Source organism: Lissotriton helveticus, chromosome 7 (genome assembly GCF_964261635.1).
Source record: "Lissotriton helveticus chromosome 7, aLisHel1.1, whole genome shotgun sequence".
Taxonomy (NCBI): Eukaryota; Metazoa; Chordata; class Amphibia; order Caudata; family Salamandridae; genus Lissotriton; species Lissotriton helveticus.
Genome location: NC_136068.1, coordinates 1,638,165,664 through 1,638,190,080, shown reverse-complemented (window position 1 = coordinate 1,638,190,080; position 24,417 = coordinate 1,638,165,664). Strand labels below are relative to the sequence as shown.

General features: G+C 42.8%; 1 protein-coding gene across 3 annotated transcripts in view; it reads left to right on the top strand.

The window, feature by feature from the left end:
• Positions 1 to 24,417, top strand: part of MAG (myelin associated glycoprotein) — a 404,692-nt gene that overhangs the window by 180,534 nt on the left and 199,741 nt on the right. For all 3 annotated transcript variants that reach the window (XM_078655319.1, XM_078655320.1, XM_078655321.1), the window contains exon 3: positions 19,141 to 19,209. In XM_078655319.1, coding sequence (XP_078511445.1) covers positions 19,164 to 19,209 — 46 coding nt within the window. In that variant the 5' untranslated portion in view covers positions 19,141 to 19,163. The remainder of the gene's footprint in view (positions 1 to 19,140; positions 19,210 to 24,417) is intronic.

The window sequence follows — 24,417 nt, the reverse complement described above, 5'->3', positions numbered from 1 at the left end:
TGTGGCGCAAGGGCATTGCAGGCTGGTGCAGGGAAACTGACACATCTCTACAAATGCATCAGTTTCTTATAAATCTGCCCCAATAAGTCAAGAAATTGAACCACTTTTTCCATCTCTTCCTAGAATTTTGATCCCTTACTAGTTTACTTATGATTTTATCATTTGTTTGGAGGCTTATACCCTTGATCATTTGGGCCAAGTTCGGCTATATATACTACCAAATGGAGACCTACACTTTGTTTTACAATGAAAGCTATCTTACTATCATATGTCTCTAATTGTTATGGCCCTAATTTCTCTCTCTCTGTCAAATTGTATATATACACCATGCATGCTGAGGGGCCATTTTGCTTCGTTTTATTAAGGAAGCCCTTCTTTGTGGGTTGCATTATTTCAGAATTATCGTTGGGCTGCTTGTGGGCTGCTTTTTTGTTTTTGTAAAATAATATGAATAAAAAAAACTACTAAGTACAAGGGCTTGTACTTTGATACAAAACCAGAAATGTATACGTATGTGCAAGGCCAACAAATGCTATCTCTCTTTTTAAACAACACAGAACATCCATTACTAACGTTAAAGATGGCAATGGTAAGGTACATACAGACGCTGAAGAAAGTTAAAGAAATCTTTATACAATTCTACATACAACTACATGATATTAATTCACAAATAGTCCCTAGGAACTGTCTATAGTTTCTTAATACACTCGACCTTCCTACAGTTAATGCTGCAGATAGACAGTCACTGGCTTCTCCCTTCACAGCCCATGAAGTCTGGACTACTATAAAACACCCAAAAGTGGCTAAGGCATATCCAGATGGATGTACAGCTTTTTCAAAACAAAATCTTTCGCCTTGAATTAGAAACCTCTAGTGGAATTATACCATACATTTTCATCCTCAGGAGTGATATCAGGTACACCCTCAGAAGCTATCATCACAGTGATGCCAAAAGATGGAAAAGATTTGTCCTTTTTGAAAAATTATAGACCGATTTCATTAATAAATCTTGATTGTAAAAGTTATGCACATGTACTCACCATGCCCTTATATAAAGTAATACCTAAACGTATCCACCCAACATAATTGGAGTTTATTAAGAACAGGCTATCTAGTGGCAACACCAGACTATGCTGTCATGTTATCGAGAAAGCCTCTCGCACTTGAACTGTTGCCATAGCCTTAGATATGGAAAAGTCCATTGAAAAGGTAGCTTTGCTATTCCTTCATGCTGTACTGCACAAATTTGCCCTGGGAGATGACTTTATTGGGATGGTAATTGTTTTTTATACTTACCCTAAAGCAAGTCAGTTTAAATGGTACCTTATTGGATTATTTTACACTGAAACAGGGTAGAAGACAAAGATGTCCTCTGTCACCTCCTCTTTTTCTGCTGGTTATTGAGCCTCTGTTATAATCTATAAGAGACAATAATGAAATTGCGGGTATAACTTTTGGCGACCTCACAGTAAGCTGCAGCCAATGCCGATAATATTTTAGTCTTTAGTGAACATGCGGAGTCATCTATCTATCCAGGCATTGACAAACTATTGAAGATAACTCCCAGGTTTCTGGCTATTCCCCACACAGAGATAATTTCAAAGTGTTGGCCTTAAATAAATTGGGAATCAGAGAGGTTTTGGGTGACTCGAGCATGTACTGGCAGCTAAAAATATATTTAGTATCTTGGTGTCACATTCAATAGCAATCTTCAGAAATTGCTTGGGCATAATCAACATATTACCCAGCAAAAGATATTGAATATTTCAAAAGGTTGGTCTCCAAAATACTTAACTTGGTGGAGCAGAATTGAGACAGTGAAAATGATGATCACCCCTATGGTAAAATACTTGATTTCTATAAAAACAGATGTCATTATCCTTTGATTTTCTTTATATGGTGGATGGTCTCTTAAACAAATCCCCTCTGGAACAATAGGAAACTGAGAATCTCGTAAAAAAAATTAAGACTTCTCACGAACATGGGAGGAGTTAGATGTGCTTATTTCTGTCTTTACCATGGAGCTTTCCTTTTTAAGCTATGTTCTCTCTGGATTTCTCAATCGGAACACTATCAATTGATATGGGTGGAGGTTGAGAAACAGATTTTAATACACTCTAACTTAATCTCCATTTTGACATTGTCTACTAAAAAACTACCGCACTCTGCAGATATTTTCAACCAATCAAAAACATTACTCCTTGACATTGATTCATACTCTACCACAAAACGTAAAAATTCTTATTTAGATTCGATTTGGAATATTAACAATTAAAGTAGAAGGCTCTTGGATAGATGCAGCTTTATACACCCTTAACCAGTGGGACTCTCTACAATCTCTATAATCGCCTTTGGCATTTGCTAACTTACAATAGTCTTACTGTCTTCATAATTTGGAATTTTACTGATTCCTTTAGCTAAAATCGGCTGTAGCTAAATCAAAAGCACAATTTTTCCACCCTACTGTATTAGATCTTATTGCTCTATATAACCGTAGCGGACACTTTGTCTTCAAAGTATATTTCCTTCTTCTTCTGCAATTGTCTAAATTGTTATTACATACCGAAACTAAATGTGAATCTGAATATAATGTGACAATATAAGTGTCACTGATTGATTGATTGATAGCCATATTTAATTGGCAAGAGATGTGAATATCCAGTTTCAAATACAAATCACTCCTCCTTAGCTCAAACTTCATTCTGCCTTTTGCATAGAACACACTGGACCCCATACTGCCTGTATAAAATGAAACTAAAAGACAGCCCCTTGTGCTGGAATTGTAACGGTGGAACTGGTGACTTACCACTTATGATGTTCTATTGCCCCTTTACTGAAAGACTTCTGGAAAAAAGTATTCTTATTCATCGAAGTTGTTTTACAAATTAAACCAACCTTTTGTATCTCCTATTTGGTAACTGGCCCCCATGATCTGTGCATACAGAATGTAAATGAGAACCTGCTTTTGTACCTCATAATTACCAGTGACTGAAAGATAATTTTTAGCAACTGGAAGAACCCGACCAAAATATCCCTTTAAGCTCAGAAAAAACATATAATATTTACAAGAGGTACGGACACTATCTCACTTCGACAATCTCGCTGGAAAAACACCCCTCAAATATGGGAAAAACTGGACTCTTATCTAGAACAAATTAAACCTCCATGACTCCTCATTATATTGTTTTACATATATGGTTATTATTGTATCCAGTGCCATACGGATGTTGTATGGCTTCTAACATCTGTTCCTGCTGTGTCTTTTCTCCTTAAATCTTTTTTGTAATTTTTATTTTTCCTTTTGTTTGATTATTATTTAATTGTTGATGATGTTTCATTATCACACATTACTCTACTTCCTTGTTTTTGCTTTTCCTCACGGACAACCTCAGATGTACTCATTTAAGTTTTCTAATGCTGTATATGATCATTATTTACCCTGTTTTTTCAAATTCCAATAAAACTTTCAGAAATAAAAAATAATAAAGTGAAAACACAACACAAAAAAATCTCACAAACCAATTTAGAAAAACAGAGTAAAATGTAATACATTATTTGAGATCAAAACGTCAAAAATCTAATCAGTGGAACCTGAGATATGCAATTTTAAAGTTTTAAGTGAAAATAGTAGTCAACTAGGTTTATCTGGTCGTGCCGGACCGGGTCAAAATTACAAGTCCAACCAAAACAGAGTACAAGCCGGATACAGGGACCAAGTTAGACCTGCCGAACAAACTACTTCAAATCCTGGTTTGTGTAGCTTTGCAAGATCCTGCATCTAGGATTTGTTGTGCAGCGTCGATTCCGAGGAAGATGCAGTGCTGCAATGAGGAGTCCTGCATTGTCGTCAAGAAATGCCGTCGTCGAGGAGCTTGTGATGTGGAGTCCTGCTTCAAGGATGCATCATGCAGCGGAGGTTTGGAGGATGCTGCAGGTCTGCTTTGCAAAGTCCTGCGTTGTCATTGAGGATATTGTAGACGAGGGGCTTGCAATGCCGAGGCCTACAAAGAGAATGTATCGAGCAGCAGTGGTTTGCTGAGGAGGCTGCGATGCAAGGCCCTGTGTCAGGGATGCATTGTGCAGCAGCAGTTCCGATGTGACAAGGAGACGTGTTGGTCTGCGTCAGTTCTGGTCACAGGACTACAGCTGGGCTGGCAGCGCAACTTAAGTAAGTCCTACTTCCAAGGTTCCAGTACTGTGGTGGCACCACTTGGGTAGAACTCCCAGCAGAGTCCAGGCGCTGGGTTAAAGGTGGCTGGAGCCTCCTCTATCCTTGAGGCTCTCATCAGAAAACCAGCTAACTAGTGCTTGGAGTCACTCTGATGGTCCTGAATTAAAAATGCAGGTCCAGTCCTTTTCACTCAGGCAACAGGGCAGCAGAATAGCTGTCCTTCTTGCAGAGCAGGATAGCAGTCCTTCTGAGTCTTCCCCAGATCCAGAGATGTACTTCCGAGTTGGGTCTGAGGGTCCATTAAATATACCTGGTGCCCACTTTGAAGTAGGAGGAGGTACTGGGGGTTATACCAAACAGAGGTGTCTGAAATTTCCTGCCTCCCTGCCCTGGCTCCATCTTGCTCGGGGGACACAAAATTCTAGTGTTAAACCCTTTGTGAGTGTGCTCAGGCAGAGGCTGTGTGATGTACAAGTGTGGTAGCTGACTGCGCCTCCCTCTCTTCAAGTCAGAGATGGCCCATTTTGGCAAAACCTATTTTCCCTTTATCTCACTGTCTGGGAGCAATACACAAAGACCAACTGCCAGCTGCTCATGTGTCCCAGGATATAGGCTGCAGGCACCAAATGGTTAGGATAAGAAAACACCAGCTTTCAAATAGTGCCATTTTCAGAACTGTGACTTAAAATCCAACTTTACCATAACAATTACCACTTGTAATAAGGGGACCCTATGGTAGAGGTATACCTCACCGTAGTGAGCAATTAATTTAGTATATATTCACTAACGAACATGTAAAACTTAAAAGTACATGTCCAACTTTTTTAATACACTGCACCCTGCCCTATGTGCTATGTAGCGCCTACCCTAAGGGTGACATATATGTATTAGTATGAGAGGTTTGGGCCTGGCAAAATGTCAGTTTAAAACTGCACACAAAAGCTGCAATGACAAGCCCGATACATGTTTAAAGGGCTATTTAAGTGGGTGGCACAATAAATGCTGCAGGCCCACTAGTAGCATTTAATGTACAGGCCCTGAGAACATGCAGTACAACTTTACAAGGGACGTACAAATAAATAAAATAAGCCAATTGGATGTAAGGCAATTTTACCATGTTTAAATGAGAGAGCACAATAGCACTTTTTAGCAGTGGTAAAGTGTTGTGTAGTTCCTAAAAATACATCAGATCTGCTCGTTTGTTGGACAACATAAACTAAGGGATTGGTGTCTAGACTGATTCCAGACACCCCCACAGGATATGTCAGCGGTAGACACTGCTAGCTCAGAGTACCAATCTTCAACGAATCTGGTAAAAGTGCCCAGGATTAAAAGAACAAAATTGGGGGAAGAGCTTTTAGCATTGCAGCAGCGCGGCTCTGGAATGGTCTTCCCACTGATCTGAGACAGATAAAAGACCTGCTGCAGTTTCAAAAGAAAATAAAGACCTGGCTCTATCCCACAGGAGAAGCATTTCTAATGTAGCATGGTTTTCTTTTCAGCACTTATGGTGGCAGTGCACATGCATCTTAGCGCCAGGATGCCCGTAGGGTTACAGTGCGCTTTATAAATATTGATAACAATGACAACTATAGGCCCCCGAGCCTTACCAAGGAGCGAAAGTTTCTGGCAACCATTGAACATGACAACCCTTGACACTTCAGAGATTGTGGAAACAGTACAGTAATTTTCACTCTGTCAATCGTGCTCACTTAGTCTCAGGGAGATACACAGAATAAACGTTGGGGACGTTTCCAACAAGCATTTATTGAACCAGTGTCATAACAGTTATAGTCTAAAACATGTTTGCTGCGCCAATCATTAAACAGAAACAAATGTAAAAGATTACAAGCACCAACAGAGTAAATAGAAGGTAGAATTCTACTATGGTGCTAAAACAGTGAATATATACAGGCATATAACCATGACAGTAATCAAGCGTACTCCTACGGTGCAGACCCTTCCTAAGTGTACTTAAGTGTACCTAGCATGTATGTGGGAGTAAAGCCAAGAATCCCCTAGGAAAGAGCCACCCCCATTACCTGATGGGAGAGAATGAAGGACCCTGTCTTGGTCACAAGTTGGACACCCAGCAAGGGATGAGGGACTGCTGTGTGTTGAAGCTTCAGCATGCCGGGACCTCAGTGTCTTGTGTCAGTGTGGATACGTCTCCTCAAGTTACCTAGTGAAGGTGCGTTTCTTTTATACCTCGGGTTACTACCACAATCGATATGTTGTGAGTACGATTATGTAAATGAGCCTAAATCAATAATTGCAACTATGCACAGTAGCTCTGTTGCCCTAGGATGAAGATAGCGGTGACTTTCGTACAGAGTATGTTAATCCTGTTATGAACGTCGTCATGTGCACGGGATTTTACTAAGAATCCTCATGCATAATAAATGAAGCAAGTTTCAAGGAAACCAATCAACATTTATTCAGCACATAACTGAGTAAAAGGTCAGTGCTAGAACCGTTATGCTGAGCAAGGTAGGTCAAATGTAGGTAAAGGGTCGCTTTGCTACTTAGGTCTAGGTTGGGGTACATAAAAAAAGTGTGCAGAGACCTAGGAGTCAACAAACACTAGATCAGAAAACAGGAGGGTGAAGGCAAAAGATTTGGGGGCGATCCTGCAGAAAAGGATCAGTCCGACAACTAATAATTTCAATTTTGATAATAAGTTATACATTGTTGCCTGGAGACTTACATGATTGTTCTTAAACTGCTGTAGCTGTGAATACTTCAAATATGCATTTACTCCAAAAATGTAGAAGCGCATTCAGAAATGTATATTATTTGTGGAGCTTGTGCCATTCATGTACACTTTCCTGCAGACCTACAAAACTGCACATTTTTAGGCAGAGGTGTTAGTGTAGGGAAGAGCACAGGCAGTTTGTGGCCTGGTTAGCAGCCCCAAACTGTACACAGTTCCAAGTACCAGCTATCAAGAGCCCAAATAATCAAAGAATGTCAGCAGAAACATAGTGAAAGGTGGATATTCCATAAAAGTAATCTATGAATTGACTTACAATGAGCCTATATTTGTATATGCACATTTCAATACAATCTCCTTTGATTTAAGGACCCTTAAGCTATGGGGTCTATTCACAAGCAAAGTTTTATACATAACTAAACCTACATGTGTAAATTTACTATTACACTTTGTAATACATTTGCTACTTTTGGCTATTTACTTTATCCCAGTGAATATTTGCTACAAAGTGTAGACATACATATCCTCCCCTTGAGCCAGCGGTTGGAGCCAAATCTATGAGAAGAAGGTTACTATGAATAAAAAACAGTTGCAAATGTACTATAACTCAGACCTGGAGTAAGTTGAGCATCCCACATGGCTAAACACTGGTACTGCAAATTAATTTATATTAACATTATTTCTTATCAGGATCTATTTTAAGTCTTGCCTCCATCATTTTCTCTGGGATGGTGGTGCAATGCTAGTGATTGGCCATGTGAGGCACTAGACTTACTTCAGGTCTGAGCTAGCGCACATTTACTACTGTTTTTGGTCCTTTTTATCTGTCATTTTTTGGACTGGCTGAATTCCTCATCAGCTGATTTGAAGCACACATCACATTCACGACAGCACTATTGATTTCTTTGTACCTTACCATAGTCATTTACGATGGTTAACTGGGAACCAGTTTGTACCATAAAGTCACTGCCCACAATACACTACAGTTCTCAAGTCACCATCCCAAGGCTCTGAAGTATACTGTACCTTTTGGTCAATTCCTGCGTATCCATGGAAATTGTAAAATCAGGAAAGACTATTTTTGCAAGGCAGATATTCTTGGCAAAAAACTATTGAGGCAGGTAATCCCATAAAGGCTTATCAAGCGATCACTCATGTGGGCTTGGTATTGTCCCAAAAAAATGTTAATCACCCCAAAACAGTAAAAAAAAAATAGTTTGTCAGCAACCTTGAAATAAGCTTGCAAACCATAGGGCAACGCTTTCTCCTTAGGCCATCACCTCATAACAAATTTCCTAACACATTCCAGTTCATCAATCCTTCATAGATTCATCAATGCACTTCTGTTCTGTGAAGGTGGTATCATAAAAAACATTAATGCGTGCAATTAAATATTCCTCATTGTCTTCTTTCCCGTTATCTGGATAAGCAGAAACACTGAGAGGAGAACGACATAAATAGCCCGCCCTCGTGTTTTTCCCACCAGGAATGTACTCCACATTAAAACTATACTGTAAAAGTTTTGAACTTAATCTTGCCAACCTGGGTGTATGATCTTTGATGACCGTACCCCCAAGAATGCTGACTAAAAGTTTGGAGTCAGTTCTAAGAGTAAACATTCTCCCACAAATGAAACATTTGAAGCACTCCACCACCCAACAACAACCCAACAGTTTCTTTTCAATGACCGAGAAATACTTTTCATTTACTCTCAGAGACCTGGACGCAAACCCAGCCGTCAATTCTGAGGAACCTTTCAGTTGAGCAATGGTGGCACCCAAACCGTCATTGCTGGCATCTACGGTCATAATACACTCTCTGGAATTGTCAAATGGTGCTAAAACACCTGCGAAGACAATGTAATGCACATGAATACAGTCTGTAGTGATGGTCTTTTCAGGGTTTGGTTCATAGGCGCATGACCATTCAGAGAAGTAGGGGTACAGAAACACAACAAGCACTCAGATCTGAAAATAAAAAGAAAAATAGCATTGCATCATAGGCTTTTAAAAGAATCTTTGGTAGCCATCCAGCACAGTGTTGGGGAGACCATGCAGCATCACTAAAAACTAGTGGCTTTGTCAATGCTTCTTGTCATAGCTTGCATTCCGAATGCATTTATTTTTATAGTGACACTTCGTGTCACTGCTGTTTCCTCCCTTGTTCTCCATATCCTGTCTTCTGTGCATTTGTTTCATATTGGTTCCAGAAGTTGTTTAGGGTGCATTGATGAACCCAGAAAAAAAGACACTTGATACATATTTTATATATGTGCTTTGGGTAATGTATGACTGTTTTCTCTTCAGAATGCAAATGCAGTCTTCACTGTATCTTCCAAAAATCTAATAGATTTTTTTTTTAAAGAGATATGATTGGTCCGCATGGACTCTATACATTGGATATCTCAATACTCATAGTTGGCAACAAGTATACTGTGGCTTTTCGTTGCATAATTAGTGAGTCTTTGGAAAGTATTCATATATAAAGGGTATAAAGTGACTTAAACATTACCATTCATCAAACTCCACCCTGTGAGTAAAACATTAAGAGTCCTTCAAATCACTAGCAAAGCTCTGCCATTCTCAAATGGAAAGTTTTGTTTTTAAAATGTTCTTGCTGCTCAGTATTGCTTCCTAATATTAAAAACTGAATTTCTCAAATCTTATGGATTCTCATGAACAGTCCTCCTTATTGTTTGGTCAGTGAGCATCTCCGTCTATCCCTGATCCTACCCACTGACATGCTCCAGTCCACTCACTGTGTAAATGTATAATACTAAGACATGGCTTTCCTTTGTTCTTGGCTTCTTTTTCACAAAAGGCTCGTTGTTGCCCCGCTTTCAAAGTAATTCATTTGTAGGTTTGGTGGGTGTTATCGAACGACACTATTAGAACAACACTTACTTGTCAGTGTGGCAAGAATAAAACACTGATTCTTTTCAGGATCTCTAACAGCAGCCTAAAAACCTGCACATCTTTTCTGTGCTAAATTCTGCTTTCCGTTCCTTCAAACAATGGCGCCTTGTAATGGGCCTTTCTGAATGCCATGACCTCTGGAAAAATATGTGGTGCCAATGGATGGAGATTTGCATTTTTGTTTTCCTTTCATTACAATTTTAGAATTCTGAATGGTGGTGACTCATTAGGATACAGCACAATTATGAAGCAGAAAGGTTTGATTGTGAAATCTCAATTTCTAATTATACGGAAACAGAATTTTTGCAGGTTTCTCCCCCACATTTTCACCTATTTGAACTATTAGGGACTGGTTTTTCGACTCCAAGAGTGCACTTAGGCCTGCTTTCCAGACTCCAGTCCCAATACCAAAGTAATGGTAAATTAGATACACCCAATTGGCAAGTACTGACTTGCTTATAAGTCCCTAGTATACGGTGCCCCAGGTACCCAGGGCATGTAAGGCAGAGTGTTCACCCAGGGAAGCAGCACTGCTTGTGCTACCCTGCATATGACATATTCAAAATGTACCCTAAATCTGTATCTCTGAAACCATCTGGTGGATGTTGATGATCAAGGTCTCTAAAAATTCATATAAATACACTCTATTTTTATAAATTGATGTTGTGTCTCTTTATTGGTTTGTGATTTTCTTATTCTGTTGTTTGGTGATGTTAAATGCTTTACACTAACGGCCACATGCATCATTGTAGGATTTTGCAATTCCTAAATTGCGAAAATTAAGGAATCGCAATTTAGGAATTGCAAAATCCTATGCATCAAGAAATCTTAAAAGTTTTTAGGATTTCTTAATTTTCGGTATTTGCGATTCCTTAATTGCGAATCGCAATTAAGGAATGGCATTACATTGATTCCTATGGGCCTAGATGCCCATAGGAATCAATCGCCCACATGCATCAAGTGAATTTGGAGTCGCAAACGGTGCGAATCGGAAAAATCGGCCGTTTGCGATTCCAAATTCACTTTTTGGTATGCATGAAACAATTTTTAAAGAACCGCAATTTTTTGCATTTCCAAAAAATGCGATTGCATTTAAGGAATCGCATTTGTGCGATTCCTTAAATGCAATTCATGAATTTTTTTAAAAATGCGAATTTAGAAATAGGAGGTGCAAATTAACACGAGGTTGACCCTCGTGTTAATTTGCGAAATCTTTCAAAAATGCTCAAAAAAGCATTTTTGAAAGTGTCATGTTACACACACACATTTCCTTTGGACATGTGTGTGTGAAACTTGCACTTAAAAAAACATTTCAAGGGTGCAGGGGGGGGTCCTTTGGACCCCCCTCAGCACCCTTGAAATGCATCAACAAATTGCGATTCGCAAATTAAAAAAATGCAAATAGGCATTGATTCTTATGGGCCTCTAGGCCCATAGGAATCAATGTAATGCCATTCCTTAATTGCGATTCGCAATTAGGGAATCGCAAATACCGAAAATTAAGAAATCCTAAAAAGTTTAAAGATTTCTTGATGCATATGATTTTGCAATTCCTAAATTGCGATTCCTTAATTTTCGCAATTTAGGAATTGCAAAATCCTACAATGATGCATGTGGCTGAATGCCTTTTTGCAATTTTTTATTTTGCGAATTCCATTTTTTTGATGCATTTCAATTTTTTTTAGTGCAAGTTTCACACACACATGTCCAAAGGACATGTGTGTGTGTAACATGACACTTTCAAAAATGCTTATTTGAGTATTTTTGAAAGTTTTCGCAAATTAACACGAGGGTCAACCTCGTGTTAATTTGCACTTCCTATTTCAGAATTCGCAATTTTGAAAACATTCATGCATTGCATTTAAGGAATCGCACAAATGCGATTCCTTAAATGCAATCACATTTTTAGGAAATGCAAAAAATTGCGGGTTCAAATTTTTTTTCATGCATACCAAAAAGTGATTTTGGAATTGCAAACGGCCGATTTTTCCGATTTGCACAGTTTGCGACTCCAAAACCACTTGATGCATGTGGGGGTAAGTTCCTTTTCCAAGCCATGCTGCTCGCAGCCACAGCTACCCAGGGTTGCGCTAAGATAAAGTAAACAATACTGACTGGACCCACAACAGTATCTGTGAGTGTACTCCATGATAAGCCCCCAAAGCCATATCAATAGTGACCCCACATCCTCAAATTGGTACCTAGCGCTGAGATCCAGGACTAGGGTTTAGCTGTACCAGACATCTAATAAATTGATGACCACTGATAAGAGACTGTCAAGTTAACATTAAGAAAATATTTACGAAGTTGCCAAGTTCTGAAAATTCCAAAGGCACCTGTTCGCTAGAAGAAATGTTTAAAGTAGCAAAACATTTTTTCTACAAAGTCTTCAAAGATAGAGAGTAGGGTAATTGACTTGACTGCCCTGCCCACAGTCAAGATTAACACCATGAGGTCACTGTGCAGGGAGAGAAAAGTTTTCCCAGGAAATACTGCATCTAAGGAGGATCTCTAGAAATCCCCCAAAGTTTGGGAGGATTCAGGGAGAGCCCAGGCCCAGCTGGAAGAGGAGATCACCACCACTGACAGTGGAGAAGAGGGGATGATGTGGAATTTGATGACCTGGAGGGGGATGACAATGAGCGGAGTCTCCACAGTTCGATCAAGAGTCAACTCCCTTTTTGGGAGTGAAGGAGCTCCACCTCAGTGAGAAGACTACTGAATCCAATCTCAGCCTCTTGGAGATTCAGAGGATGAAGCTGGCCTTGGAGAAGAAACTGGCCCAGGAAGAGAGAAGGGCCAATCTGGGGATGAAACTCCAAGAGAATGGTGGCAGAAGAAACAGAGGAAATCATAGGCGGAATTTTTCTTAAATAAACTGAGGAGGATGACATGGACAAGTGGCTGGCGCCATATGAGAGAGTCCTTAGGGTGAGAGCACGGCATTGGGTGTCCTTACTTTGGGAATTGTAGGGAGGATAGATTGATTACTTGAGGATGAGGTGGCAGAGTCTTACACCCACATTAGGTCTCAACCCTGAGGAGTATAGAGAAACATTTAGGAACATACATAAGGGAGCAACCCAGACATGGGTGGACTTTATAGATGCCTCTGTGAAGTCACTGGAGGGCTGGATTAAAGGTAACAAGGTAGATACCTATGAGGGCCTATACAATTAAGTGATAAAAGAACACATACTTACCAAGTGTACCTTAGAGAAGTTACACCAGCATACAGTAGACTCTAAGCTATCTAGTCTTAGGGAGTTGGGCACGAAGGCTGATGCTTGGGTTAAAACAAGAGTTCCCAAGAAAACCCAGGGGGGAGATCCCAGAAGGGGGGGAGGGTAGGTCCACAGACGGGAAAGGAGGAAGGTGATAAATTCACCAAAGAGATTCCCTGACAGAGAGGAGATCAAAACCCTTCCCACCTCGAGAAAGCTGAGTAGTAGGGACCCAGGGTTTAAAAACTCTTAAACAGTAGGCCATGCTTTGATTGTCAGGAAACAGGGCACTACAAAGGGGACACAGCATATCCCAAGAGAAAGGTATCCACTAGTTTAGCTAGTGTAGCCCTTGAGGCGGACTCCTCTGATGAGGATACCCTAGTTGCTTTTAATTGGGAAAAGGGACCAGCTGGTGAGGTGGTGATTCCAGAGGATAAGATAAACACTTCCACCACTCAAAGTGAATGGGATCCCACTCACTTCTTTGAAAGACACAGTTCCTAGACACATCATCGTGGTGTTCAGGTTAGTGTCCCCAGACCAATATTTGCCAGGAGAGGTATGGAGAGTGAGGGCTATCATACAGGAGGCCACTAATAGACCTGTGGCCTTGATAACTCTAGAGATAGGTGGTTCCCTTAGATATCACAAGATGGTAGTCAGTCCAGACCTCCCCCTAAATGGACTCCTTGGGAATGACCTCCCAAAGGTTGGTCTGAGCCCACAGGAGGTAGCTGCAAAGGGCACTGCCTCACCCCACAACTCTGGTAGCCTTGTTTCCAAGGTTACGAAGACCAGGGCCCAGAGGAAAAGCAAGAGAAAGAAAGTTAGGAATGGAATGCAACTCTTAGAAAGAGACCCAGTTGGTCAAGGGCCTTCTAACCTCAAAAGGTTCGCACTGGTAAGACCCTGCCTGTCCCCCAAGAAGTCCCAAAGGTTCAGGCAACTGTTCGGCAACAGGGTGTGGGAGGAAGGTGTCTATCCCATTGTGTGGTAGCTCCCAACCCAAACAAAGCAGAAGGGCATGCTGAACCCTGATTAGCCCTTATAGTGGCACATCCACGTATCAATGGAGAGCTAAGGGTGTGGTTTTGGGCACTGACAGCTGTCAGTAACCTCTGCTGGGTGTCTGCCTTCATGGCAACACTGTCCTTAGCATGGTGGTCAGACCCTGGTCTGACAAGAAATCTGCAAAGAACATGGCAATAATAATAATAATAATACTGATATTTCAAAAGCGCGAACAGCTACCTCGCATGGAGGTGTCCCGGCGCTAAGTGAGCAGCATGGTGTGACGGGAAAGGAAAGTGGCTTAGATTTTTTGAGTGAAAAGCCATGTCTTTAGTTGCTTCCTGAAACCAATCTCTGATGTTGCAGATCGGATCGGGAGCGGTAGTTCATTCCACAGTTTTACCGTTCCAGCGGAGAAGGTCCTGCCCCCAAGTCGAGCCTTCAGGGCTCGTGGGGCATATAGCAGATTCAGTGAGTTTGATCTGAGGGACCTTGCTTGCTGGTAGCGTGGAAGTCTCGGTTTAAGGTAGTTAGGACAATTACCCCGTAATGCCCTAAAGGCCAGGGTCAGAGCCTTGAATTTGATCCTGCTAGCCACTGGAAGCCAGTGCAGACCGCGCATATGTGGAGAGACATGATGTCTAAAAGGAATATGCTTAGTCAGCCTCGCAGCCGCATTCTGCACGGTCTGTAAACGCTGGATCAAATATTTCCGTAAGCCAAGATAGAGACCGTTCGCATAGTCCAGCCTCGATGTAACAGTCGCATGGACTACAGCTTTACGGCAATCTTCCGGTAGCAGATCAAGAAATTTTCGGAGATTCCTAAGTTTACCTAGGCACCCCGCTGATACCTGCTGGATGTGGGCAGAAAAAGAGAGGCTATCATCCCATCTCACCCCCAGGTTTTTTGCACTATTGCTGGGAAGAGGCGGGAGCCCATTTCAGACAGCCACCACAGATCCGGCGGGGGCCGCTGGCCTTTTCCAAAGAAGACCACCTCAGTCTTTCCTGCGTTCAATTTTAATTTGTTGGTGTTCATCCATATACAATGTCGCGGAGGCAGCCTTTAAACTTGCTAAATGCATCCACAGACAATTCTGAGTAGGGAAAGACCAACTGAGTGTCGTCAGCGTATGATATCGCTTTGACCCCCCATTTGGCAATTAAAGTAAAAAGTGGATCTAGGTAGACATTAAAAAGTAAGGGACTAAGTGCTGATCCCTGGGGCACTCCGCACCAGAGGCGTTTGGATTTAGAGGAGAAAGGGCCCAAGGCAACTTTCTGTGAGCGGTAAGTAAGTAGGAATGTAGCCAGGCTAGTACTTTATCTTTCAGGCCAAAACCCTCTAGTCTCTGCAAGAGTCTGACATGGTCGACAGTATCAAACGCCGCAGATAGATCCAGGAGCACCAGCATTGCTGATGCCCCTGAATCTAACGACCATCTAATCGACTCTGCCACTTCAATGAGGGCGGTTTCGGTGCTGAACCCCGATCTAAAACCGGATTGAGTCTCATGCAAAATGTTGTTATTTTCGATAAAACCATTCAGTTGGCGTTGTACCAGTTTCTCGAGCATTTTTCCTGGAGCTGCTAGTAGAGAGATAGGCCTTAGATTACTAAGGTCCTCTGAGGCTCCATTAGGTTTTTTCTCAGGGGGAGTAATGTAGCATGTTTCCAACAATCAGGAAACACCCCTGAAGCAATCGAGGTGTTCCAGATGTGTGTACAATCGAGCATCACATTCCATAGCTTGGGAGGGCAAGGATCATCCGGGGCCCCGGATTTAATTTTTTTTATTTATTCCAGTGCCTCTTTATGTGAGATAGGACAAAACTGTGTTAGGGACGGAGCGGGCACACTGGCCTCAGCTGAATCCGACATCAGTGTTGCCACAGAGTCTGAAAAGATGTCATACACTTTTTTAATTTTATTATCAAAAAAGACCAGGATATCTTCAAACAAAGCCACTGACGGGGTAACTTCTGTCTCGATAACTCTTGCTTGATTGCTCAGCTTACTGAATGGAAGTAGCAATAAAAAGTTTTTGGGCCATTTTGATTAATTTATGGAATTTGTTGAGGGCTTTTTTATAGCATTTTTTGGCTGTCTCACTGTAATCTACACGCCATAGTCGCTCCAATCTCTTACAGTTACTCTTTTCTTCCATTAATGCTTTAGAAAACCAAGGAGCTGATGGTGATTCTCTACGTGATAACGAGAGTTTCACTGGAGCGATATCTTCCACCGCTTTTTCTATCCAGTGATTCATCGCCTCCGCGTCTATATTTGAGTCCGTAGTCAAAGCTGGGGGAATAATTGCCAGGGCAGGGCCTAGGGTGTCGGCTGATAGATTCTTCCATTGCCTACGCTTAAAAAAGCGTCTGCCATTGGCCTGGTTGCGAGAAGCTAATTTTATCGAAAAAGAGATCAGGTGGTGATCGGACCAGACCAGTGGTAGAGGGGTCTCTACTATTGTTTTCTGAATATTTGAGAAAATCAAATCAAGCGTGTGTCCTGCCCTATGAGTAGGATCAGCGATTATTTGTGTTAAGTTAGCTGCTTCCAAGGTTGTAATTAGTTGGGCGACCTGGGGGCAGCTGGGCCTATCTCCATGAACATTAAAATCACCCAATACTACAAAGTGAGAATGAGCTAAAGATCTTTGCATAATGTAGTCAGATAGCTCACAGGTACTTTCTAGAGAGCAATCCGGGGGTCTGTAGATAATCAGCCCAGCTAATGATAGCTGAGGGTTGACTTGAAGGCAGAAATAAAGACCCTCAATGCCTTTTATAGTAATGGGCATAGAAGACATTAAGGTACAGTTTTCACTAAAAATAAGAGCCACCCCTCTACCCCTTCTGTCTCCCTCCCTATTAGAGAAACTAATTTTAAAACCCAAAGGAACGGCTAAGGAAATAGAGGCCAAATTATCTTCTTTCAATCAGAAACAGTGCTAAATTCTAAGGCCAAGAATCCTGAAATATATGTGAAGTGATACAGTGATGTGGGGTGTGGGCATAGAATGTTAAGGATTTGTGCACATTCATGTTTTTGTGCATTATCAGCAATGTGCAGAATGTGGTTTTACACATGATTACACATGTACACACTGATATGGTGATATTGCCTTTACAACACATTTCCTATGATTTGTAGAAGTGTGATTTCCAGACCCTTCTTAACTAGGTCTCAATTTGCGCCTAGCAGCCATGTTTTACAAAATGGATGTCTCTCCTGTCTTCCCCCTGCACATTTCCTTTAGTGTTATTTCTGAAGCATGCAGTCATGTTTTTTATTTCCATTTCCATTCTTCATTTTGTTCTCAATGAATCTTACACAGCCCAATCACAAAACTGTAACTTTAACTCAAGGTCCTTCCACTAGCTCACTGTACCCTAGCCCAATCAAAAAACTGTAACTTTAACTCAAGGTCCTTCCACTAGCTCACTGTACCCTATTCATTCATATTAGCTTGCTGCTCTTTATGTATCTGGTTTGTTCCACCATCTCCGGATGACATTCGCACAAAGACAGAATCAATATTCATGTAGTGGGATAGCTCTTCGGTTAAGGAAATATGATGTTTAATAAAACTGTGCTATGTGTTGCAGAAAATGCAAACACATTTGATCACACCACAATTAATCTGCAGTTTTAGTGATTTTATGTGCGAAAATCATGTATACAACTCCTGATCCTACAGGGGGTGCCAGAAAGACTTTCTTGAAAAATTAGGAGCTGATAGGGATGCTTTCGGTTTTGATTTTGTTCCTCAATTGTTAGAATATTTTCGATTTTACACTTAATTTGCTGAGAGCCTTAATGCAATTATTTTGTATCGCCTTTTAGAATTTATGTGCTGAGGGGCACATTATCAACGGCCAGAGATAATTATCGCTGGCCGCGCTTAGCGATAGATTTTTTATCACAGGCTATCGCAGGAAATTATTGCCATGCTAGCGCTGTATCTATAACGCATAGCACAATGGCAATAATTATTCCTGTGATAGCGGTGTTTTCCATGGAACATCGCTGGTTTTCCAGTGATGTTCCATAGAAAACAGCGATCACCTTGCTGATTCAACCCTGTGGTCGTATCAGCAAAATCCACCCCTATGTTGTGTATAGGTAAGTCAGGATTTTAGCAGACGTTAGTTTTTGGCGAAAACCGCAGTAAATTGCCACCTTGTAAATATTTTAAAGCCAAAAAAGCGGAGATAAGGCCCTTGTTAATATGGCCCTAAATCTTTTAAACTATTCAGCTGACTTAGAACTCAGTTATTGAGTGGACCATTTTACATAATTGATGTATTGGGAGGTGTCTTCCCTCAGGGATGCATTGCCTCATGAAAGTGAGTTTTAACATTGTCTCTGATTCATCAAATTGTGCACGTCCTGTTGAGTTTGGGAGTGTCATAATTGCAGTGTCCCCTGCACCCACAAACGTCCTGCGTTGAATCTTAACTGCTGGAGTGTTTGGTAAAAATAAGTGCAATTTTCTTAACATAATTCTGTATCAGTAACTATCAGCAACAGTATAGGATTCCACAATGTCCCTTTTGTTAAAACATGTCTGTTTGAGAGTTGAGACCTATTGTGACTCCATTCACAGCAGCATCTAATGTCAGTTAGAGGTAGCTAGTGGCAGTAACTGATACCCCTGGCATGCCCTTTGATACACTGGGCACTGCCCATGATAACTCCCGGCCGTAGGGGTCATGAAGGCAGCAGCTGCAACAGAAATAAACAGGGATCTGTGGGAAATTGTTACTTTCCATGCCATCTCTTGCCCTTTCCCAACACCTTAGCAGGCAATAGGTGTGACCAAGGGCAGCGGAAAGGATCAACTTTGTAATTTCTTCACGGGTCAAAGAAAGTCTGATGTCAGTTCTTGTACCCTTGTCATTTTGGTGACTCGACATCCATGGCTAGAGTCCACTTTGAAGACTGGGCTTGGCCTTTTTGATCCTTGCCTCACTGCCACTGATCACAAGGGTAGCCATGCTGTAATTTGGACCTTTGTTTACCCTTCTTGGATTGAGACCACCCTGCTGTTCTCCAGTGGTTGTAACAAGCGTTTTCTTTTCATTTTCACAGACCCACTCATCGATCAATCAGAAATGACAAGCTGGGATTTCATCCTCTTCATCCTCATACTTATTAAAGGTAACCTCATGTATCTGCCCCCTGTTATTCTGCAAATGTGTTTGTTTATGTAGGGGCAGTGTACAGGGGACTATCAGCTCTTGTAGGTATCCTGCTGAGGGTATGATATATATTGAAAATACGTTGTCATAATATTACTCGTGATTTAGTTTGTTTTATTGTGATTAATTGTCATTGTGTTTCTGAGTCCTACCAACTATTTTGTACTCATACATCAAATAAAAAAACAATTTATGTGTTAGGAAACCGCTGACATGTTCTCTCCTTGGTTGACTTACCACTTTCCCCGTGTACAACACAGAGAAATAGTCACTAGGATTAAGATAAAACTACTTTGCACTCACAGCCAGGAAAAAAAACCTAGGGCCTCATTGATGGGGATTTGGCGTAGGGCAGCACAGTGAGTCACCTCGCTGTGCTGCCGTAACGTACGCCAAAGTGAAAGGGCAGGAATGCTCCATATTTATCCTATAAGGTGCATTCCTGTCCTTTCACCCTGCGCTGGCACAGTGTCGGAAGCCTAGCGCCAACTCAGGCACGTGCCTGCGTTGCAGCAGGATTGCTTCTGTGCTGGAAGGAGTACCGTCCTGCACAAAAACAATCCTGGGAGCGTTTTTTCTCTCTTTCTATATGTACTGCAAAATGCAGCAAACATGGAAAGAGGAAAACTTCACGAGAAAAAAAGTTATTTCTCCTTGTTGCTCCTCCCCTTGGGAGAAGTAAGATGTTTGCGCATCGCCATGTTTACATAGTTTTGTAAATATAGGAAGCATCTAGATCCATGGGTTGCAGAGGTACACCCCGCAACACCTATGGAATGCCTCTCTAGCTCAGAGCAAGGCAGTTGCAGTGATTACACTGCTTTGCCTCACTCCATATCTATGAGGCCATTCAAAGTCACCCATAGTGTCTTTGTGTGACCACATAAATATGATTTTGTAAAGTGATAAGTGAAAAGTGATACTGCAATGGTCAAGGGGCTCATAACTATGCACCCTAATCTCTTTTTTAAAGTAGTAAGCAGCTCAACAAGCAGGTCTAGAAGTTGACTAATGTTTGATATTTGGTGAAAGTACATCTAATGCTGCTAGAAGAAAAGGGGGAACAGCGTTTACAACGCAACTTTTACAACAAAGTACCTTTACGACGCAACCATTACAACGCAACTTTTACAACGACTTGCGCTGGGGGGCGCTCTAGGATAGGGAATAGTTTTAATTTACTATCCAACACCTTCCCTACTATCCACGGGGACTGGAGCTGGAATAGTAAATTAAACTATTCACTATCCAGCGCCCCCTTGCGTCGTAAAGGCATGAGTTGTAAAAGCATGCATTGTAACGACATACATCTGAAGAAAAGCAATTCAAGGGCTTTTTTATTGCTCATTCTCCCTCTGAGCTTTAGGGTTATATGGGCTGCAGAATCACCTGCTGCCCTCCCAGGCCCTCATTTGGAGAAGTGTGGCTCACTGGTTAGAGGCAGCAGACCCTGAAGCAGAGGTCAGACCCGGGACCAGGGTTCAATTCCCGACGCGGCAGGGTCTTGAGCCCAAATATCCTCGGACTTGATAATTCTCGTTTTGGTGCCTACTCGAGTTATGTTATGTTATGTTAATTGAATTTTTTGAGCGCACTGCTGCCCCAGCGAAGGGGCGTCCCGGCGCTATATCTGAAGAAGGTAACATAACCAACAACACGGAAGGGATAGGGATGATTAATAAGATAAAGGAAAAAGATAAGTCTTAACAGCTTTCCTGAATGAAAAAAGGTCTTCTAAAGAACGTATGTAGAGGGGGAGTGCGTTCCACAATTTGGAGGCCAAAACCGCAAACGATCGGCCACCCAGTCTACATTTTTGGAACCGGGGAACAAGTGCCAAATTTTGGCCGGCAGAACGAAGGCTGCGCAAAGGGGTGTATGGAGTCAAAAGGTGCTGGAGGATGGTGGGAGTGTCAGTTTTAAGAATTTTAAACGCAAAACAGAGGGTTTTAAACTCTATGTGTCTAGTTACAGGCAGCCAATGCAGTTTGAATATAGTGCTACGGGCTGAGCAAAAGCGCGGCAAGCCCACTAGGGCCCTAGCTGCCGCATTCTGAACCCGTTGGAGTCGTAGGACTTCCGCCTGGTTGGCACCCTCAAACAGTGAGCTCGCGTAATCGAGCCTTGATAATACGCTAGCTTGTATCACCATCTGGCGGGTGGGGGCATCGAAAAATTTGAGGATAGGCCTCAAACCGCGCAGAATGCCAAAGCACGTGGATGCCACCTTCTTAGTATGGAACGAGAAGGTCAATTTGGAATCCAACCAGATGCCGAGATTTTTTAGTTCTAAAACAGGTTTTGGAGGAGGTCCCAACTCAGTAGGCCACCAGCTAGCACCCCACAGATCAGGATGTTTCCCCAATACCATCACCTCAGTTTTGAGGGCGTTAAGTTGTAAACAGTTGGCGGTAAGCCAACTAGCAACGGCCCTCAAACCATCCGCAAAGTTCGATGCCAGTTGGTCAGAGCCCCCATTGAGAGCCACCGCCAACTGGGTATCATCGGCATATGATACCATGGTGAGACCCCAGCTCTTCGCCACCTCCGCCAAAGGTTGAACGTAGAGGTTGAAGAGCGTGGGGCTCAACGCCGAACCCTGCGGGACTCCTTGGGCGATGGCATGAGGTTTAGATCTGAACGGTGGCACTACAACCTGAAAGGATCGTTCCGAAAGGAACGATTGAAGCCAATCCAGCACCCTGCCCGAAACACCTGCCTCACCAAGCCTACGTATGAGAATGGTATGAGAAACAGTGTCAAAAGCGGCACTGAGGTCCAAAAGGACCAGTGCCGCCGTTTGACCTGCATCTAGCACAGAGCGGAGATGTTCAACCATGTATAGGAGTGCCGTCTCTGTACTGTGTCCAGATCTAAAACCATTCTGTGTAGGATCAAGTAGGTGTGCAGAGGCCAGATGTTTTGTTAAGATGTTATTCACATGGGCCTCTGTGATCTTTGCCACCCAAGGGAGGAGGGAGATAGGTCGATAGCTCTCCGGCTTCAACGGATCCAATCCAGGTTTTTTTATGAAGGGCATAACACAGGCAGCCTTCCAACTAGGTGGAACTGAACCGGTGGTGAGGGATAGCTCCATCAGATGACGGATAGGAGGAAGGCAGAAGGGCGCTGAATCCAAAAACTGATCCGGTCTCAAAGGGTCGTCTGGTGAGCCAGACTTGACCTTGGCCGCTAGGAGATTAAACTCCTGTTCCGATGGTATGGGAAAAGAGGCCAAGCACTGGGAAGTACGCAGTGATAAGGTCGTACTATCAGGGTCAACTTTGGGAAAAGAACGGTATATAGCATTTACTTTTTCCACAAAGAAGCTGGCTAGCGACTCACAATGGGCAAGGGCACAGATCTCCGTAGTAGGAAGTCTGTTCGCTGAGAGCTCCTTCAAGACTTTAAAAATCAGTTTGGATGGGTTGGAACTTGCCTGAAACTCCTGTGCATAGTAATCAGCACGGGCCCGGCAGACAGCTCTATGGTATGCCTTTACCTTAGCTAAGTAGCATACTTTCAAATCTTTATCATAGTTCTTTCTCCATGCTCTTTCGGCTTGGCGACAGGTGGCTTTAATACACCTGAGTGCCTCCGAGTACCAGGGATTAGGCTGAGAGCATCGATTCCTACTCCATCTGGCTGGGATTAATACATCGAGGGCTTGGACAATCCAAGCACAAAAGATGTTATATCCGGCTGCAATGTCATCCGAATGATCCAGAGGTGTAGTGATCAGGAGACGATGGAAATCCTCCAATTTGAGCTTTTTCCAGGGTCGCCTAAAAGATGATTTATCGGGCTTCCCAGTGGAAGATGTCATTGTTGTTATAACAAGCTCAATAAGGTAATGATCACTCCATCCCATGGGTCTAGGGGGGAGACCTCGGCCAGTTGAAGGTTAGTAAAGACCGGGTCTAGAGTGTGACCACCCTCATGAGTCGGATGACGGACCAGTTGGGGTAGCTGTACTGCTTCAAGGTCGTCCAGCAGACCTCTAACCGCTGGTACCTCCATGGCATCAAAGTGTATGTTGAGATCGCCAATGATGGTAATGTTGGAGGAGAACAGGGAGAGAGAACTTACCAGCTCAGGAAGAGCTTTCCTGAAGGCACTGTCACTCCCGGGAGGGCGGTATATCAAAAGACCTGACAGTGTTTGTTACTGGCTGATGCTGATAGAAAAATAAGCACACTCTGCACCGGCCAAGTCCATAGGTTTCCAGGTGCAGGTAAAACAAGATTTAAAAGCCACAGCTATGCCTCCACCTCTCCCCTTACGGTTTAATGTATGGATTGCATAACCCAAGGGGAGGGCCAGATTAATAATGGTCGAGTCCTCATCGCCAAGCCAGGTCTCCGTCATGAAGAAGCCATCAGGGCCTTCTAGAGAGATAAGTTCAAAAATATCTCGATGATGCTTCGACAGAGATCTGACATTATGGTGCCAGAGTTTAATGGCACTAGGAGAAGGAAGTTCCTTCTTACGACATAACAGTATCTGGCTAGGAGCTCTCGTCGGTGTCGGTAGTTCCCACCAACCACAAGGGCAGGTATGGGGCCCGCATAAGGGATGCTGGGCCGAGTGCAGACAAGAGGGCAAACTACATCTAATCGTGCAAAGAGCCTGACCAGAGTACTGATAGATCATACTTACAGCACAACGATGTCCTACCGCGCCCAGCGCGTCCTTAGCGCGGACGGGCGCAGACGGGCAGGACTCTGGCACGACTCCGGCCACGCGAGGACACGCCCGCTGTGCGATGCCGCTGCGCTGGGGGAGGAGCTTTTAATAAGGTGTTCCCACGCCTGCTCATGCGCACTAAAGCGCTGGCAGATAGAAGCGCCTCAGCCCACTCACCCCACTCCAAGATGGCGACCAGAACAGGGCACCCACCCCAGGACCAAACCCGCCCAAACAGCGGTGCAGGGGACAATTAACACACAAAGTCACAGGTTCACACTCTGCAGCTCTGGGCTTTAGCTTGCTTAATCTCCACTACGGCCCCCCCCCCGCGGTGGGATGCCTGGCTTTCACCTTGGGGATGCCCAGTACGGGTATCTCACAGGGAAAAACCAGGACGGGTTCCCAAGGCAAGCGCTAAGATGCCTACGGGTAATCGAGCGCTATATAAGAACGCTTAATAATAATAATAATAATAATT